Genomic DNA, 19,535 nt, shown 5'->3' with positions numbered 1-19,535 from the left:
TGGCTCAGGGCAGGATTTGGCCTCTCTGGGATCAGTTTATCCACTTTTATGGCTGCCTCTGCTGGAACATCCTCATTTAATTAGAAATGGTCTAATTAGGCCTTGGGGTTCTCCATTTCACTGCCCCTGGGGGCAGCTGCAGGTTCTGTGCCCTCAGGAGGGTTCCAGCAGCCTGGGAGCAGCTCTGGAGCTGCTTTGGTTCCTGCTGGAATGGGTCTGGAATGAATGTTGAAGAAAAACCCTGGGATTTCCTTTAGTTATAATAATTATCTGTGCTGTGGGCAATTGCATCTCTCTCTGTGTCCAGCCCAGGCTGCCCTGTGTCCATACCCTGGGCACAGAATTCCAGAATCATTAAAGTTGGAAAAGCCCTCCCAGCCCATGGAGTCCCCCCTGTGCCCGATGCCCACCTTGTCCCCCAGCCCAGAGCACTGAGTGCCACGGCCAGGCCTTCCTTGGGCACCTCCAGGGATGGGGACTCCAAACCTCCCTGAGTCCAAATCCTTTCCATGAGGAAATTCCTCCCAAAATCAGCACTGACCCTCCCTCAGTTACCTGGACCTTGGGGCTGGCAGGAACCGAAGCTGCCACACCTTCACCTGCCTGTGTCTCCTCAGAGCCTCCTCTGCTGCTTGTTCAAAGCAAAACAACAGTGGAAATTACGTTTTTAATGGTTTTAATTAAAAGCTTTACATTTTTCAGGTGTTGATCAGTCAGTGAGTTCACAGTGTTCTAAGGCAAGAATCTCCCACTGCCTCCCCCCCCACCCTCCTGACGAGCAAGTTGGTGGTTTCAGGGATTCATAACACCCAGGGTTTGGCTAAACCATAAAATTCCATGGTCAGGGAGAGGTGCCAGTGCTCCCACAGAGCCAGCCTGGAGTGCTGGGAGCGCAGAGGAAACTGTGTCTGCTGAGCACATGCACGTCAGGCCAGAAATGCACAATAAATTAAGCTCAATTAGCTGTAAATTAAGTAATCAGGGCTCTACACTTTGTCTCCTCTCCAGTTCCTGGGTTGCCAACACACAGATCACAAAAGTCACCCAGAACACCCCCCAGATTCCTGTTCCTGGGTGTTCCAGGGGGGTGTTCCAGGGGGCTGTTCCTGCCATGGCACCAAGAGCAGCTGGAATTTCTCCCAGCCCTTGAGCTGTGGCCCCGTGAGCTCAGGGACAGCTCAGAGACCCTCCCTGAGCACACACGGGTGCATCCCTGCTCCCAGGACAACAAAATTCCCGAGGAACACCCGGGTACATCTACAACTCCACCATTCCCCGTGAACTGAGGAACTCTGAGGCAGCAGTACCGAGGCAGCTCGAGCAGCAGGTTAATCCTTCCCCTCCCACGAGGGAGAGTAAATCTAAACTATTAATAAAAGGCAAAAAAGAAAAAACCTCAGCCTAGTTTGCAGCCAGGACAGGAACAGCCACAACCCAAACTCCAGTTCACAGTCCACACATGAAAGACCCTGAAATCAACTCTATTCCAGCCTGGGAGCTGCCATCAAAGCCCAATTTTCTCCACAAAAATTGCTTTACTAGTCCAACGTGCCTCCCCCCAGCTGCAAATAAAACTCTGTGCATTTCTCAGAGCTAAAAAAAAAGCTCAAATACAGCCCTGATGTTGCACAAAGGGAGGCTGAGGAGGCCTGAGGGCTGGCCCCTGGCCCTTGGTGTGAAGGCAAGGCAATGTCCGTGTGGTTGCAGCCAAGTGTTTTCCAGTTTTTATCTTGGAAGAAAAAAGCAATGGATGTGTGGCAGCCTAAAATCTGTCACACCTTGGAAAGCATCTCCCAAAGCCAGTGGGTTGGGGCATTCCTGGGCTCCACTGAGCACATCCCACGTGGGCTGAGGGGTTCCAATGGCTCCTGAAGGCAGCGACTGTTACAGAGCCCTACACAGTGTTATCCACTAGAAAAATAGGGAAAAACGGGAAAAACCCACCAAAACCCCGTTGTGCTGAGGGTGTCTGTCAGTGCAGGGTGGAGCTGGGTGGGTACCACAGACACCAGTGACACCAGTCACTGCCCAGCTTCCCTTGGGTCTCCAAGTGTCCTCATCCCTGCCCATCCCGGGCCTGGGAGGGGCCCAGGGGCTCCGGAGCCACGTGGCTGCTTCAGACAATCCCCTGGGAATGGGGTGCAGCCCCCAGGCCTGGCAGGAGGACAGGCAGCAGAGCCTGACAGCCTGGTGGGTTACAGCACCACAGTCCCTGAGCATCCCCCCTTTTCCGTGCTTTTCCTTAGCTCCCTTCCGTGGGAACGGGGCTGTGGGACGGGCGGCAGCTCCCACCCTGATCCCAGCACTGGGAGAGTGGGAATCTCCCATCTCCAAAAACATCTCCAGGCCCTCTGCCAGCAGCAGCCCCAGGGCAGCAGGGGGGTCACCACAGCCTGGGCTCTCCCAAGGCACCCACGTGCTCCTGCTCCCCTGGGACTGCCCCGGGAGCCGGGCACGGAGCCGGAGGGAGAGCAGAGCAGAGCGGAGCGGCCTCGGATGAGCAGGTTAAGGACAAACACCAGTTCCCAACTGGGAGAGAGTCCAGGCTGGGCACAGCCAGGGGGGACCCCCGGCACGGCGGGGACGTCACTGCTTCTCCAGGAAGGGGCTGAAGAGCCCCCAGTCGAAGGCCAGCATGGCCGGGGGGTTGGGCCTCTCCTTGGGCTTCTTGAAGTTGTCCCTCTCGGTGCGGAGCGTCCTCAGCACCTCCACAGGGTCCGTCTGGCCCGTGAACCTCTGCACGGGCTCCTCCCTGTGGGGAGAGCAGCTCTGCTGTGCCATGGGGGGCAGGACAGGACCCCTGCCCCCTCTCCACTGGCATGGACACCACAGAGTCCCATCCTGGTGCTGGGGAGTCCCATCCCGGTGCCAGGCACTGCTGGGGCACACGGGCCTTGTGCTGGGCAGGTGGGACCCCATGGCCCAGCACCCTCCCCTCCCTCAGGGCTTGGGATTCCCACTGGTCAGTGAAGCTACTGGGAGAGGGGATGTTGCTGGAGGGAACAGGGGAGTGGATTTTGGGGGCCCTTCGCCCCCCCAGGCGCCAGCACTGCTTACATGACCCTCAGGAAGGGGTTGTAGAGAAACTCCTCCTGCAGTGTCGAGGGCACCGTGGGCAGGTCCTCGTCATCCCGCTGCTGCCGAGGGACCAGAGACATCCAGGATCCCGCTGGCATCCAACGCCCCTGGGCCCCACCCCGGGGGGCACAGCCACTTACCTTGGCCCAGGCGAGTTTCTCCTTCACCATTTCATTCTCTGGCTCCACTTTCAGGGCGAACTTGAGGTTCCGGACGGTGCATTCGTGGCCACAGAACACCTTCTGTGGATCCACCGGGAAGGACCCGGCATCAAACCTGCTCCAAGGGCTGGATCCAACCCATCCCCACCACGGGACAGGCTGTGCCAGCCTCCAGCCCCCTCCTGACTGCAGGGTCCCTCCCAGGGGTGGGTGCTTTGGGACTCACCGTGTCCTTGGGCAGAGCCCCCAGGGTCTGGGTGAGGTTCGTGTACATCTGCTCCGCTGTCCCCTCGAAGAACTGCCCACAGCCTCCCACGAACAGGGTGTCACCTGCGGGAAAGGGCTCCGGGCACGGAGGGGCCCCCGGACCCGTGCCCAGGGGTGGGTGCCAGGGGTGGGTGCCAGGGGTGCCCCCACACTGCGGATTCACCTCAGGAGCGCCGGGTGTGGGGGGACAGGAGCACATGGGGAGCATGTCCCGTGTCCCTGGGACCCACGGGGGGCACGTGGGCAGGGTGGGATACCTGAGAAGAGGGCAGGAGCATCCGGGGAATCATCCTCCCACATGAAGTAGCACATGTGGCCTGAGGTGTGGCAGGGGGTGAAGAGGCACCTCACCCGGATGGCCCCGAACTGTGGGGAGAGAGGGTCAGGATCCCACTGAGGGGACAGATGCCCCCCACACCCCTTGGCATCACCCGCCCGGGCTCAGCGGGTCACAGAGGTGACAGTGGTGGTCTGGTTAAGGCCCAGGTGGGACATGCCTGGACCATGGGATTGAGCAGCAGGGCCCCAGGAGAGGGTTGGATCCTCCAGCACAACCCCAGATGGGCTGGGAATGGGGAGATTTCCCTTCCATCCCAGCCTCAAATCCATGGTGCCACATCTGCAACCGCCCCAGAGCACGGGGAGCTGAGCACAGCCCAGCAGCACCAACCCAGCCCCCAGCACGGTGCCACCCCACCGGAGACCACGGTGCCACCCCACAGGGGGTCCTGCCATCGCCCCTCTCCACCCCCCACCTCACCGTGCCAGCCCCAGCTGCCCCACCAGGCAGGACCCGTGTGTGGGGTCCGAGCCCTGGACGCTCCTGTGGCCCCGTGGCCACGCACCGTGAGCTCCTGGCCGTGTGTCACCGTGTCCGTGAGGGCCCCGATGCGCTGGTCGGCCCCGAACACCCTCAGCCCCGGGCACAGCCGCGCCAGCTCCTCGTTGCCCCTCGCATGGTCCCTGTGCCAGCAGAGGAGGGAATGGGCACTCGGGAAAGGCAACGGGAAAGGCCACAGCCACCCCGACCTGGCCACACTTACCAGTGGTGGTGGGTGGTGAGGATGGCCCTGAGCACCACGTCCTCCTTCCTGATGATCTCCAGCAGCTGAAAGGGACCCAGCGCAGCGGGACGTGAGCGGGCAGGGGGGGTGACCCACCCATGGCTGGGACAGCCACTGTAGGACCTGTCCCCTGTGGCAGCACTCCGTGGGTGAGGGACCCGGCTGACCAGGGCACGGGAATCACCCAAACCATCTGCTGAGCATCCGTGGGCTGAGGGGTGGGATGAAGGCTCGACCCAGAGCAGAGCAGGGGGATGGGAACACGCCGCTCCCATGGGAGCAGTGGCATTTTATGGCCAGCGACACCACAGAGGAGCCGTGCAGGGAAATGGTGGCCTCGCAACCCACCCTGGCCGGGCGAGCGGCCACGTGGGGCTGCCAGGCCCGGCCCAGCTGCCAGCAGGCTCCTAATGCCAACTTAACATTCAGGGCCAGGAACAAGCCCTTCGGCAGCTCCCGATTACGCTCCTCAGAGAGGAAGGAAACGTCCGAGTCAGCACCAAACGCTTAAAAACCGCGACAGCCTTTGCACGATGCGCAACAGCCCGGGCGGGGGCACGGGGGGTCACGGCGACCCCGGGCACTGCCCTCCCCGCAGCTCCTGGGACGCGGGACTGGGCACGGGAGAACCGCTCCAAAGGTTTATTTCGGCTTATTCTCACTCGCTGCGGGGTCTGTAAGACTCCGCACGGTCAAGGCAACACGGAATCCCCCCGCAGCCCAGGGGTGGGTGGGAGAGGGGTCCAGCACCTCCCACATTCCACCAGGGATGAAGGGATGCCCGCGGACACACCCCGCTGTCCCACCGGCACAGCCCCCGCGTGGGACCCGCAGCCCACCCGGGGGGTAAGGGGGGGGTCCGACCGCCTCTCACCCTTTTGGGGACCGCGGCGTCCACGGCGACGGCGTCGCGGGTGCTCTCCTCGATCACCAGGTACATGTAGTTGTCCTCCAGCACCGAGATCACCTTCACCTTCATGGTCCCGCACCGGCGCCGGCCGCGGCAGCAAAGCGGGGGGGGTGGACACGCAGCGAAAGGGGGGTGCGGGACCCCCGCCCGGCCCCCACGGACCCCCCGAGCCCCCGCGGGACGCGGCGGTACCTGCGGGCGGGGCGGGCGGCGCGTCCCGCCCCCGCCGGTGCGGTACGGGGCGGATCACGCAGCGTGGGGCGGGGAGAGCCCGCACGGCCCTTCCACGCACAGCCCGCACACACACACATACACGCACACACACCGCACACACACCCCGCACACACACATACACGCACACACACCGCACACACGCGGGCGATGCGGGTCCCGCAGCGCCGCGCTGGGAAAGGAGGGGGGAAAGGGAACTTCCCACGGTGACACCTTCCCCCCCGTGCATCACCCTGGGGTCCCACGGGTCCGGCCGGGAGGGAGGAGGCAGGCTGGGGACACGCGGGGTCCCCCCCAGCCCAGCAGTGTCGCTCCCACTGCAAACAGGGGACAAGGACAGGGGTGGGGGGCTCCGGGCGCTGGCGGGGCCGGGGGCGGTGCCCAGCAGGTGATGGAAACACCGGTGCTGGGACATGGTAAGAGTGGTCCTGGTCACCGGTTCGGGAAGGGGCTGGGAGGGGCTGGTGCCCCACCAAGGCAGAGCTCCGGGGTCAGGAGCCCACCGAGCCCAGAAAGCACCGAAGGCACAGGAAGGGCAGGGACAGAGCCCTGCTCCAGTGCCTTTCCCAGCTGGACACAAATCCTGGTTCAGAGTTGACCGTGGTCCCCCCCAAATAGAATAATTTAGGTTGGAAAGGCCCACTGAGATCGAGTCCAACCATTTCCCCAGCACTGCCAAGGCCACCACCAACCTGTGTCCCCAAGTGCCACATCCACAGGGCTTTTAAACCCCACCAGGGTTGGGGACTCCACCTGGGCAGCTGTGCCAGGGCTGGACAACACTTTCAGTGAAGGAATTTTCCCAGTATCCAACCTGACCCTCCCCTGGCACAACCTGAGGCTGTTCTCTCTCCTCCTGTCCCTTGTTCCCTGGGAGCAGAGCCCGACCCCCCCTGGCTCCCCCCTCCTGTCAGGGGGTTGCAGAGCCAGAAGGTCCCCCCTGAGCCTCCTTTGCTCCAGGCTGAGTCCCCCCAGCTCCCTCAGCTGCTCCTGGTGCTCCAGCCCCTTCCCCAGCTCCATTGCCCTTCCAGCCCCTCAAATGTCCTTCCTGTCTCAGTTGCCACTTGTGCAGGAGGGAACTCGCTCACAGGCAGCAAACCAGTGCTGAACCTGCTCCCTTCTCCTTTCACAAGAAAATACACTTGTCACAAGACCTTGAATAAAGCCCCAGAGGATCCCAACATGCCACCTGCTCACCCCAGGATTAGGCAGAAAGACGCTTCCTGTTGTTTGGCTTCAGTCACTTGTACAAAATAAATAAATTCATAAACTTGGGAGCTAAAGAACCCCCAAACAGCTCCATTTCCAGCCATTCTTTATTTTTCCTCTGTCACAGCCACTCCAGTGTAGCAGCACAACATTCCAGTTCAGGAGGCAACAACAAAGCTTTAGGTACCGCTTTTCATTCTGAATTACATAAAATTTAGCATTTTAAAGCAAACAAAGACCTGGTGCTCATACAATGCCATGCAGGTGGTGTTGGAACAGCAGACACAGGGACACAGGTGACACCCAGGTGGTTCCAGCTCCATCATGGCATCACCTACCAATGTGTGCCAGGGAAAGGGGGAGAAGCAGGAACCAAAACCATTTGAATATTTTCAAAGTTTCATCTGTAAAATATTTGTTTGAAACAATCTCTGGTCCTGGAGCATGTCTGTGGTACAGAGGAGACCAAGGAACCAGGAAGAAAAGAATATGAGGAGGAAGATGGATTAAAGATGCAGATGCCATGTGGGGCTGGTCCCACCCTGTCACTCACATCCCTTGTTTAAAGACCCCGAGCTGGAGGATGGGAATGTAGGAGGGGGTGACCCAATCACCACAAATCTGCATTTATTTCCCTCCAAAATGCACCCCATTCATCCACTTGGACACACTATTCCCTGTTGGAAAAGCAGCCCAAGGGGAGCTCCCTCCCTGCAGTTTCCAAGCTGGCTGCAGGCTGGGGTCACACAGCTCTAGTCATATAACCCTGGAGTGGTTTAGGGTGGAAGAAACCATAAACATAACCCAGTCCCAACACCCTGCTGTGGGCAGGGATGGCTTTTAACCCTGTGGACACCAAGAAACAGAAATGTGCCACTCTAATGTGGCTTCTGAGCCCCATTTAACCAGCAACACGTTGGCACCTTCACCAATTATAAGCTCACCTCCATGGCCTTTCCAAAGGCAGGGCTGAGGGCAGGGGATGGACCCCAGCAGCACATGGCCCAGCACAGCTCCTGTCCCCAGAACTGCTCCCCAGGGCAGCTGCTCCTGGCTGGGCACAGGTGACAACTGCTCCCCTGCCCCGTTCCTCACAGCCAGGCACCAAGGAGCTGCTGTGGCACCAAGATCTGCTCAGGGCTCTCACCACTGCCCAGCTGGGGCACTCTCACTCACCAGGAGTGGCTGCTTCCTGGGATTTGGAGCCATCAGGCAAAGCCCTGCTCCGTTGGTGCAGCACTGACACAGGTCACAGGTAAGAGCAGTGAGCAGGTCCATGCAAACAGGCTCAAGACTGGAAGGGTGTAAGCAGCGCAGTACCTGGGAAAAGTCACTGCCATCCATGCCAGGGAAGGTCAGGGAGAAGGGAGAAGCTGGATGTCCCCACGTGCCATTCCCAGAGCCAGGCTGCCCCACGTACTTCCCAAATTACACCCTGAACTGGCTCTGGCAGAGCAGGTCTGTCACTGGGAACTGGTTTCAGCGGAGCCAAAAGCGACAGAACGTTGCAGCAGCAGCATGGAAGAAACACTCAACTCTTCAACTACTGTGTTTGGTCTCTGCTTTACACAAAGGCACCTCGGCCCCAGTCCCACTGTCTGCATCCACATCAGGCTCCTACAAAACTAACAGGAGCTTCTTCCTAAACCTCCAGGTTTGGTCCTTCCCAGCCCAACCTCTGAGCCTCACACCAACACTGGCACAATGATCTGCACGTGACACGTGACAGCTCGAGAGACAGCAACAGAGGGATAAATATTCTTCATTGTAATATAAATATGCTGTAGAACATCTCAACAAGGGCAAAGTGCTTTTCTTCTCCTTAATTAAAACAAAATAAAGACCTAGACAGGACTGTCTCAACCACAACAGAAGGTCTGACTCCTAGAACAGGTGAATAGTCTGAGGGAGGCCGGGGCTGACGCAGTGGCGGCGCGGGCGGTGCTCAGTCCCGGGGCACTCGGAAGTTGTCCTTCTCCTTCCTGATGGCCCCCATGGTGCGCACGGGGTCGGTCTCCCCCGCGTGCTGCTGGACTGTCTTCTCCCTGCCAGGAAGGAGGGAAGAGCAGGATGGAAGAAAATCTCAGCTGGGAGGTCACAACCGTTTCACTGCATCAGGGGAAAAGCTGCGCTCGGAGATCAAAGACTCGGGGCTTTGGCAAAGCAGCTCTGAGCAGCTCCCCTGCTCTGAAGGCTCACGGGCAGCAGGGAATTGCAAACACTCTCCTGCCTCCAGCAGCATCTTCTGCTGTGTCCCTCTGCCAAACTCGGCTTGCTTAAGGAACACAAGGACACAGCAGAGCCTGTTCTGTCTCCTGAGTCAGGGATGGATGCTCACCACAGCCCTCAAATCCAGCCAGCTTCCCAGGACAGCCAGTGTGTTCTAAGGAGGGTCTTGGAGGCATCCAAACAGGAATATGAGAGGCAGGAGAGCAATTCCCACTTATGGCTCTTTCTTTGGAGACCCCCTCCTTCCTGCATCCCCGCTCCCAGCACAAGGACATTCCCACCCCCACGCCTCCTCCATACCTCACTCTCATGAAGGGGTTGTAGGTGAACTCCTCTGCGATGGTGGAGGGGATGGTGGGCTCTCCACTGTCATACCGTGCCTGGAACAAGGAATGTTTGGTGAACAAGGAATGTCCTGTACATAGCAGGATGTTTTTGAGGAGGGTCACGTCTCCACCAGGCAGCAAACCCCCTTCTCTGGGCACACCCAGACCCCACTCCCTGGAACACAACATCCTGCAGCTCCTGGCTCTCAACTCCCATCCCTCAGCCCCTCTTTCTCCCCAGTGTTGTCTCATCTCCCCCACCTCCTCAGCAAGGCTCTGCCCCCACAAACCCATCAGGTCTGGGGAAAGGATGACCCAGCTTACCTTGGCCCACGCCAGCTTTTCCTGGATATTGGCATTATTGGGTTCAACGTGCCGAGCAAACTTGAGGTTGTTGATCGTGTATTCGTGACCACAGTAAACCCTCTGGGAAGGGAAGGAAGGGTGACACTGGGTAACTCTGAAGCTACAAAGGGGCAGTGCCAGGTGCCACCACCAGAGTTATGGGGCAGCAGGAACAACAAAGTCAACCTGAGGGCATGTGACACTTTCCATGGAGACATGCTTGGGACAAGTGCCAGGACTACCTACCAATTGGACAGATGAAAGAGCCCTGTGTCCCAGCACAAGAGCCTCTAATAAGCAGCCCCTGCTCTTTCCCCACATTTGGGGCAGGCATTTCCTTCCCAGAGGACTCCAGCTATCCATCAAAGACAACTCCCCACGTCATTTCTTCCACACATGAGAAAACCTCCCTTTGAACAACAGTACTATTGGGAAGGCAGTTTCTTTGATGCCTGTGGTGGTTTCTGGCTGGTGAACTCCCACAAAAGGAGAGGTTCCTACCGTTCTGGGGTCCAAGCTGCCCAGAATCTCGATCAGCGCCTTGTACATCTCCTCCGGGGTTCCCTCGAAGAACTTCCCACAGCCAGCCACGAACAGAGTGTCACCTGCCAGGGAGGGGTGATGTGGCATCAGACCCACACGAGGCTCCTCACAGCACAGCCTGGGCACAGGGTCCCTCGGGGCTCAGCCCTGTCATTGCTGTCCCCACCACGGCAGCAGAAGGCACAGGCACAGCCAGGCTGCCCCGCACGGGCTCGGTGCCACACAAACCCATGTGACAAACGTGGTTTCTACGACACAAAACCCCACAGCCTGGCCAGGCACACCCTGCCAGCACCTCCCTACCTGTGGGCAGCCCGCTGTCCCCTCCTGTCCCTCCTGGAGTGGACAAGGAACTTGCTCTTTGCTATGAAGTTGAACAAAGATGAGTCACCTCTGCATTTCTCCCCAGTGCTCCCTAAAATCTTGCTTAAGCCATTACCTCTTCCATGCAGCAGCTGGTACAAGCTCTGGATAACACCCAGCAGGACAGGGATGACCTGGAGTCTGGGGAGACTGGGCACAGCCTCAAGGAAGGGGGGACCCTGCTCCCCACACCAGGATCCAGACCCTGGCTAGAACAGTGGAGCAGCAGCCCTCCTTATTCCTCTATTTGCTCCTCTCTCAGTTTTGTTACAGACACGAGCACAGATATATGGAAAAGCAACAGGTTCTGGGATCAGCCAGTTTGGCCAGGGACAGGAAACCAACAGCTCGTTTCAAGGAAGAAAATGCTGGATGTAGGACTCATCCAGGGCTCGCTCCTGACGTCGTTTGCAGGGTGTCCAGCACTGGTTTACAAACCCAGAGGGGTTTCACCAGCTCCACCTACAATTCCTACTTGGCAAGGGGCAAGACGTGGATGTTCGAGCAGCTGCACTGGCAGGAAGGGCCGGATGCACAGCCAGAGGCAGAGGCAGAGGGGGGGCTTCTGTCTTTGCAAGGGAACCTCCCAACTCCTCACCTGTAAAAACTGCAGGTGGCTCGGAGCTATTTGGCTTAGTCACATAATAACAGATGTGTCCCGAAGTGTGACACGGCGTACTGAGGCATTTCACATTAAGAGATCCCACCTGAGAAGAAGGCAGAAGACTGGAGCTTAAGCTTCTGTTTGCTACCAATCGTATGGTTAGAAAAGAATTGCAACTATTACAGTGGTCTAGTGCTCCTACAGGCCCAAACTGGCACAAAGCTGGCCAGGAAGCATCAGCTCTGCTCCTGGGGAGGCCAGTGAGGGAGGGCTATGGCAGGGACTCGGGAGGGAGCTGTTTCCTGCGAGCAGGTGCTGGGACAAAGAACTGCCAGATCCTTTCATTTCCATGCAGAGAGACTCAATGCCCGGTTGGCAGCAAGAGCCAACAGATCCAGAGCAACACAAAATCCTAAACAAAGCTGATCAGGCGTGAAAAAGCTGCAAACAACAATAAAGCTGAAGGGAAGAAGTGGATGACACTCAGGAAAAGGGAAGGATTGAACACAGCCTCATCCCCACACCTTCTCGTGTACTCCTGTGCTCCCTCCTGTGCTGCTGCCCCCCCAAGGTGCACCCAAGGCCAGCAGTGACATTCATGCCAGTTTGTGTCATCTGCCAGCTCTCCTGTAAACAAACAGCCTGGTTCCAGCCAGGCCTGCTGCTTCAACTGGCACTGCTGGCCCCCGTCCCCTCAGCCCGTGTTCCAGCCGTCACTCCCACAGGAACACTCGCATTTGTTCAGTGCAGAGCACGAGCCCTGTCCTGTCACACGGCTGTTCTGACCCCCCCAAGGAACACAGGACACCCAGCATGTCCCAGGTGCCTGGGCCATGCCAATGCTCTCAGCAGCAAAGGATCACTGGCCAAAACAAGACAGGGGGGTCGCAGTGCACAGGGCTGGAAAAGGGTGAAAGCTGCACTCCAACTACTCCATCCAGGAGATGTTGAAAGGTAAGAGAGCTGTGAGCACAACAGGAACTCGGGGCAGACCACACCTGTCCAGCTGTGACACAACAGGAGCTGCCCCACCACATCCTGCAGCTCCCTCCCTTTACCTGGAGTGCTGTCAGGTGGGACACCTTCTGGGTCAGAGCTCCCACTCTGTTGTCTCCCCCGTACACGTGCAGCCCCGACTCCATCTTTACAAGCTTCTCATTTCCTCCAGCATGGTCCCTGCAACATCAGAAAAATGGATTTGGGAAGGAATGAAGAGAAATTTAAGGTGACTTATATTGCAGTGGTAACCTGCAGGTGATCACCTCTGATCAATCACTCTCCCAGTATGTAACACTCCTCATATTAAAGAATAAGCCATGTCAACATGAGAGGAGATAATTTCTCCAGTAATTAGGGCAGTGAGAGAGAGGAACAATCCCTGAACAAGTTCCTACCTAGTTGGGAAACACCAGCCTTAGGGGCTCACAGTCAACTCTCCAGCTACTAGGGCAGGGAGAGAATGGGATAAGTAGGATATGCAATCCATCATCCCACAAGACACCATGGAGCAGGCACACAGGTATCCAACAGCTCAGCATTGACCTGTGCTGCTGGTTTGTCCAGATCAGAGCTGGCCCTTTGGCTCTCCAGCCACAGAGGTGGCTCCACTCTGACCCACAGGAGAGGTTGCTCAGGTTCAGCACTGCTACAGCAAAACACTCCTCCTTACACCCCTGGCAGAGTTAATCTGCACCTTGGGGGATCCTCCCACAGCTGCTGGCTGTGAGCAGGACACCTCAGGGGCATGCCCTGGCACCTCAGTGCAGTGTGCTCCCTCCACACCCACAACTACTGCACTGGCCACCTGGGAGGAAACAGCATTTTAAAGTTTAAAGGCACTGACACAGAACTCCCGGTCTGGACAGTGCATCTGCTCAGGCAAGCCCAAGGGAATGAGCTCTGACCCTTCTCCTCACACCTCAGCTGCTGCTGAGAGATCACCTTGCTCCAGAACAGCAGCAGCTCCTGGCTGCCTGCGTTTGTGCCCAGGGACCCCAGGCTGGGGGTGGTTACCAGTGGTGGTGGGTGGTCAGGACAGTGGTCAGCCTCACGCCGTGCTTCTTCACTGCATCCAAAACCTGCGGGCACAGGGCACACAAGGGCAGTTACACCTCCCCTGGAATGAGCTGCCAGCACACCTGGTGTCACCTGGACACAGCAGCAGCTCTGCAGGGAGCTCATCCCTCCCCAGGGGGTTCCAGAGCAGGGCACGAGGGCTCTGACCCAGCCAGTGACTGAGCCCATTGCCTGCTTTCTGCTCTACATCAAACCAAGGGCAAAACCCCAAATGAGGTCAGGGAGCCCTGGAGCTAGGGCCAGGCTGGCTGGGCAGGCAGCGTGGCTGTGAGCCCTGCCTGCACCTCTGCACAGCCAGTATTTCCTGCCTTTCCCCCACGCCCGAATCGGCGCGTCAGCAATTCCCTCATGGATGCAGCAACCTGGAAGGATGTCCCAGAGCCACGGTGAGCACTCTGCTCCCAGGGCAGTGTTACCTTCTGGGGGTTCACAGGGTCCACGATGGCAGCCTCCTTGGTTTCCTCATCAATGAGGAGGTACATGTAGTTGTCTGTGAGGGCTGGCAGGATTTCCACCTTCATGTCGGCCTGTGGGACCGTCTTCGGCTCCCTCCGCTCGTGCTCCGTGTGCAGGAAGAAAGCTCGCAGCTGGGCTGGACCTGGGCACCCCAAAAACAGCCACACCTCAGCCCAGGCAGGGGGAAAAGTGGGACAGAGCACAGCCAGACCCCCAATCCATGATCCCAGAGAAGGGAGGGTATGGACAGCCCAACCTGCCTTCTCCAGAGGAAGAGGAGTGAGGCCACCACAGGACAAAGCCTTGGAGCCTGGCAGTGTCACCTTGTGCCCCTCAGCTGCCCCAAGGGGGATGGGACACTTGGCTCATGCAAGGAAAACACTGTGCTTGGATCAGAGAGGAGGCTTCAAGGGGCAGGAAAGCAGAACAGAGAGGGAACAGCTGGACAAAGGTCAACCTAGACAGTGACTTTGCAAAAAAAAAAAAAATCACAAAAGACAGCCAATTACAGCCAAAAGACAAAAAGGGGGGTGGAGAAGGAGAAATACAGAAATACAGGCCCTGCTACAACAGGGCCTGTATTTGAGGAAGTGACATCCTGCACAATCCATGGAGAGAAGTCAAGCTCTCCATGGAAGGAGGGCTCCCTGCCTGGCCAGGTAAGAGGCACACACAGGGCTCTTGCTCACGGGCTACCCTGATGCAACAGCAGTGGAACATGGAAATATTTGCTTTTGGTTAAATGTTTAATCAGATCCAAGAAGCAAGTTCCAGAGGCAAATAACCTGGGCTCCACTGTTCAAGGCACAGATTAGCAGCACTTAAAGAAACAACCAAGCCCTAAGAGGCTCTGCCACAAAAAATAAAGGAAGGGAAAGGAAGAGAACAAGGTCTTCCATTGCTGGGGCCCTGCAGTTCAGACCTGGGTCCACACACGTGCAGGGAAAGAGGTGTCAGACCCTGCAGGTCAGGAATCATTGTCTGAACACCATCAAGGTGTTTGCTAACCCCCAGAGGTGCCTGTGCTGGGCTGAGCTGTGCTGGCACAGCCCCGTTTCACTGCACCACCGACTCTCCCTGAGGCTCCCAACACTCCCTGCTTGGCCACCTCCCCCCGGTGCCAAAGGGAGGGGTCCCCGTGCTGCCATCACCCTGCCCCACTCTCCCAAAGCAGCTCAGGCCTGCCCAGCCCTGATAAGAGCTGCTCCAGGGAAAAGAGCCCCACAGACCTGCAGCTCCATGGGCTGATGGGGCTGGGAAAGCGAGACCCAGCCCTGACAGGAGCCAGAGAGCTGCTCCTGCTGCAAACCCAGCCCGGAGCTGTCAGGCCTCTCTGCTGCAACTGCCCAGAGCTTCTCCCCCTTCTACCTCCACCATCCCACCTGCTTATGAGGGAAGGGAAATCAGGAGGGCAGATGGCAGTAAAATTAAACACTGTGCTCGAGAAAACCTCAAGCCAGGATGGAACAGGCATGCACTGGGTACTGATGGTGAAGTATTCAGGAAAGCATCCATACCTGCCAAGTGTTCCTCTGGAGCAGAAGACTCCTTTCAAAAAAAAAAAAGAACAACACAAAAAAGCCCTTACTATTCCTTGATAGGAAAAAAAAAATTCCCAAAAAACAACTGCTCCCTAACACAGAGCACTTCTGGCTGCTGTCAGTCACCAGAGCTGTATATACTGGGTGTTTGTTTGCATGCCAGACACTAACTGGGGAAAAAAACAGAACTGAACAAAAGAAAACACAACCTTAACTTCAACTCAAAGGAATTATTCACATACTTAAAATGCTTCTTTCCTGTGAACCATCTCTAACCTTGGCCAGGATCCCAAAGCCTCTTTGCATGTTTAATTCACAACTCTTACAAAACAAACAAACAAGCTCCGCCACATAAGGAAATGTTTTCTAACATGTAATTTCAACAAAGAAATGAGAAAACATCCACCAAGAAAGAAACTCACTCCTTGTGAATTCCCATCTGCAGCTCAGCTGCCCCTTTCCAGCCTGCCCAGTTGGAGCAGACCAGGAGTGCCCTGCTCTGAGAAGGGCATGTTCTGAGAGCTGGTTCAGCTCAAAGCTGCTCCCCAGCTGAGCACTAACTCCTTGTCACACACACAGCTCTGCTCCGAAATTAACACCCAGTGACTTCATTTTCGCTCACTTTTGTACCACGTCCCTCCTGACTTCAGGCCTGGAGCAGAGCAGTGGAGCAGTGGGGAGGGCAGAGTCAGCAGCCTCTGAATCACACACTTGGCCTTCCTAGAACAGCTCCTCAGCACAGCTGGAGTGGCCAAGATGAAAGAGTTTGCAGCTGGAAATGTTAATGTCATCATAGAAACGCAGAGGTGCTGCAGACTGACAGAGCAGGTTCCCTCAGAACGGGGCTGCTTCGTGCACTTCCTCCAGAGCATTTTGGGTTACTCATTTTATTACATAAAAGAGTGGAAAATTCCTGTGTCAGACGAGGCTGTCACTCAAGACATGACTGCACGCCCAAACCCAGCTGCACACCCCTGCACCGCCTCACAAGAGACACCACACTCGCTCTTTGCACACTCTGCACACAGGTATTTTTTGGATACCCGGTGGGTTTGTGGCTCCTCACAATACCAGGTGAGCTGAGCCCCAGACCCAGGGCAGCTCCCGCTCCCACCCTGCGGCCCCGGGAGCTCGGGAGCCGCCAGAGCTGCCAGGCACTCGTGTGACAGCTCCCAGGACAGCAGCAGGGTTTCCGTGCCTGCAGTGAACCCCGATGGATTCTCGCTCATTTCTCCAGCCCTTACAACCGCAGCGATACAAAAGGCCTCTGGCAAATCTTCCCCGAGAGGCTCTGAAGCCAAAGCCCAGGCTCTGCGTCAGGGAGACACTCTCAGAATTTAGGCCCGGGATGGAAACGCAGAGCTCGGGCAGTGTCGCCAACACAACCTGTCACCCCCGAGCCCAGTTCAAAGGCCAGCCCTGGCCCCCCGCCCTCCTCCCCGAGCACTGACCGGCGCTGCGGGGCCCGGCACCTCCGCGGGGCCTCCGCCACGGGCACGGACGGGAACAGCCGCGGGAACAGCCGCGGCAGCGCCGGCTGCGGCCGAGCAGGACCTGCCCTGCTTGGGGCTGTGAGTCAGCGCAAACCCGGCACACCCCGAGCACCGCCCGAGCACCCCCCGAGCACCGCCCGCGCCGGGAACCGCGAGCGAAGCCGCCCGGAGCGGCCCCGGGGCAGCGCTCGCCCCGCGCGGCCCTGCCGGGGCTGCCCCCGCCCCACGTACCCGCTCGGAGCGCGGCCCCGAGGACGGCCCCGGCTGCCAGGGCGGCGCCGAGCCCCCGCCAGCCCCCGCGGAGCATCGTGCGCCGCGCCCCGCCCGGCCCGGTTACCTTCGCTGCCCGCCCGGCGCCGGGAGGCGGCGGCAGAGCCGGCCCGGCCCGGCCCGGCCCGCTGAGCGGCGGGGGCGGCGCTGCGCCCGCCCGGCCCCCCCGGCCCCCCCGCCGCCGCTCGTTCGCCGACCCGGCCGAGGAGGCGGAGGAGCGGCCCGGCAAGGACAGCCCAAGGGCGGCCGCCTTGCTCCGGGAAGGAGACGCGCCGCGGCCATGGCCTCCTCCAGGCCCCTGTCCCGCTTCTGGGAGTGGGGCAGGAACATCGTGTGCGTGGGGCGCAACTACGCGGAGCACGCCAAGGAGATGGGCAGCGCCCTGCCCACGGAGCCCCTCTTCTTCCTCAAGCCCTCCTCGGCCTACGTGCGCGAAGGGTCGCCCATCCTCCGGCCCTACTACTGCCGCAACCTGCACCACGAGGTGGAGCTGGGGGTGGTCATCGGCAAGAGGGCCCAGGCCGTGTCCCAGGAGGCTGCAATGGAGCACGTTGCGGGATATGCCCTGTGCCTGGACATGACGGCCAGGGACACGCAGGAGGAGTGCAAAAAGAAGGGGCTGCCCTGGACCTTGGCCAAGGGCTTCGGCTCCTCCTGCCCGGTCAGTGACTTTGTGCCCAAGGAGAAGATCCCAGACCCTCACAAGCTGCAGATCTGGCTCAAGGTGAACGGAAAGCTGAGGCAGGAGGGGGACACCTCCTCCATGATCTTCTCCATCCCTTACCTCATCAGCTACATCAGTCAAGTAGTCCCCCTGGAAGAAGGGGACTTGATTTTGACGGGGTCTCCCAAAGGAGTTGGGTCCGTGGAGGCCAACGATGAGATAGAGGCTGGGATCAAGGATGTGCTCTCCATGCGGTTTAAGGTGGCGCAGCAAACACGGGGATCCTAAACCAGGAGCCTGCCTGGGACGAGGCTCCTTGGGGAACGTCTGGTGAACAAACACTTCATGGCCCAAGTGCTCTGTGTGCTTCTCTCCTGTGATGATTTGAGCTTTGCCAATGTATTGCCTAAAAATAAAAATTCTTGATCAAACAGAGTGGTGATGGAGGAGGTACATGTGTAACAGTAAATCAAGAACTGCAGCTTCACAAGAAGTTTCTTGGGATGTTTTACAAAAGAAAGATGTTTGATTTTTTGATCAGTTTTACAATTCCTCCTGCATTTTCCAATGATTAAATGAGGATGGCTTTTCCTCCCGCTCCAAGGAGTGAATGCAGCAGGAAGTGTGCCAGATGCTTGGCAGATTGATTTTGTCCTAAGCTGATTTTTAAATATGTTCTAAAAGTGAAATAATATAAAAGATCGAGAATAAAGAGGCTCCTGGGTAAAGATCACCAGTAAACTTGTCTTTGCTTTTACTGATTTAAATCCAATTTTAATAAAAATGTAACTGCAGCAATTGCTTTTACTTAGACAATGCAGTGCAGCAGTTGGAGGTTTTAAGTATTTCCAGCTGCTCAAAAGCCACGCTGTGGAACTTTCCCCAGTTCCAAACTCCAGCTGATCCAACACTCCCCACCGGTTTGCATGACAGCGAGTTCCCTTTCAATTCCTTGGAGCGACAGAGTAAGTTGTAAAATATAATTAAAAAAATCCTCCCCACACAAACATCAAAACTTACCATTTTCAAAGGTTGCACAGAACTGACTCGTTTCTAACAGAAACAGATGGGATAAGTTTTTTACATACGTGCAAGCACCACAGTTAAATGCTTCCATTTACTGGAGTCACATCTTAATAATTGCTAGGAAAAGATTTGTTTTTAAAAGTGGGGAGTTTTACAGAGAAAATTCCTGTCTCCCAAAGTCAAGCACCTCTGTGAGAGCTGCATGGTCCAGGGTGCTGCACATCACACTGTGAAAAGAGAGCAGAACGTTGCAGGATTAAAACAGACATCAGGGTGAACAATTCTGGAAGAGGAAGAAGGATGGAATTAAGTTTCTGTCCTGTTTCCATTTCCTCGTGCCTGTCAAACATTCCCGCTTATGGTGACAGCAGCAATGCATCATGAGCAGTTTGGTCTCCAGCCCTGCATTGACAGCAGAGCCAAACTGGGAATAAATTATTGGAAACATTCACTTCAGAACCTGAACTGTTATGGCTGGAAAATGTTGAATCATTTAATGCTACAACAGGGGTGCAGTGACCCAGCACTGGCGGCGTTTTTTGGGGTGTTTAATCCCTTGTTCCCACCTGTGGGAGAAGGGGATGCAGTCCTGGTGGATTCTTGTCAGAATTCACTGTTTCTGTGCCTGTTTTCTCTGTGCCACGTTGCTTTAAGGGCAGGTGGGGCACGAGGGTGACCC

At 57.4% G+C, this 19,535-nt stretch overlaps 3 protein-coding genes across 4 annotated transcripts; 1 reads left to right on the top strand and 2 right to left on the bottom strand.

Moving 5' to 3' along the window:
* Positions 1-659: 659 nt before the first annotated feature.
* LOC108501325 (hydroxyacylglutathione hydrolase-like protein) lies at positions 660-5,631 on the bottom strand. The gene is made up of 8 exons (XM_017823078.1): positions 5,445-5,631; positions 4,550-4,614; positions 4,352-4,469; positions 3,764-3,872; positions 3,466-3,569; positions 3,219-3,320; positions 3,058-3,137; positions 660-2,752 (listed from the first exon to the last, which is right to left on the bottom strand). The coding sequence occupies exons 1-8, from the start codon at positions 5,547-5,549 to the stop codon at positions 2,587-2,589; spliced, it is 849 nt and encodes a 282-aa protein (XP_017678567.1). The 5' UTR covers positions 5,550-5,631; the 3' UTR covers positions 660-2,586.
* Positions 5,632-7,009: 1,378 nt separating this feature from the next.
* Positions 7,010-17,288, bottom strand: HAGH (hydroxyacylglutathione hydrolase). 2 transcript variants are annotated; one of them, XM_017823077.1, is made up of 9 exons: positions 17,234-17,288; positions 13,823-14,004; positions 13,344-13,408; positions 12,389-12,506; positions 11,325-11,433; positions 10,322-10,425; positions 9,800-9,901; positions 9,450-9,529; positions 7,010-8,965 (listed from the first exon to the last, which is right to left on the bottom strand). In XM_017823077.1, exons 2-9 carry the CDS (start codon positions 13,925-13,927, stop codon positions 8,866-8,868), a joined length of 783 nt encoding a protein of 260 aa, XP_017678566.1. In that variant the 5' UTR covers positions 13,928-14,004; positions 17,234-17,288; the 3' UTR covers positions 7,010-8,865. The 2 variants fall into 2 exon arrangements, with proteins under 2 accessions (XP_017678566.1, XP_017678565.1); XM_017823076.1 differs by lacking the exon at positions 17,234-17,288 and adding an exon at positions 17,128-17,204.
* An 87-nt stretch (positions 17,289-17,375) lies between these two features.
* Positions 17,376-18,571, top strand: FAHD1 (fumarylacetoacetate hydrolase domain containing 1). Its single transcript, XM_017823081.1, has one exon. It carries the CDS (start codon positions 17,447-17,449, stop codon positions 18,116-18,118), a length of 672 nt encoding a protein of 223 aa, XP_017678570.1. The 5' UTR covers positions 17,376-17,446; the 3' UTR covers positions 18,119-18,571.
* Positions 18,572-19,535: the final 964 nt, after the last annotated feature.

This window comes from Lepidothrix coronata, unplaced genomic scaffold (assembly GCF_001604755.1).
Source record: "Lepidothrix coronata isolate B3197 unplaced genomic scaffold, Lepidothrix_coronata-1.0 Scaffold101, whole genome shotgun sequence".
Taxonomy (NCBI): Eukaryota; Metazoa; Chordata; class Aves; order Passeriformes; family Pipridae; genus Lepidothrix; species Lepidothrix coronata.
The sequence above is the reverse complement of the archived record's forward strand: the minus strand, read 5'-3'. Positions and strand labels throughout refer to the sequence as shown.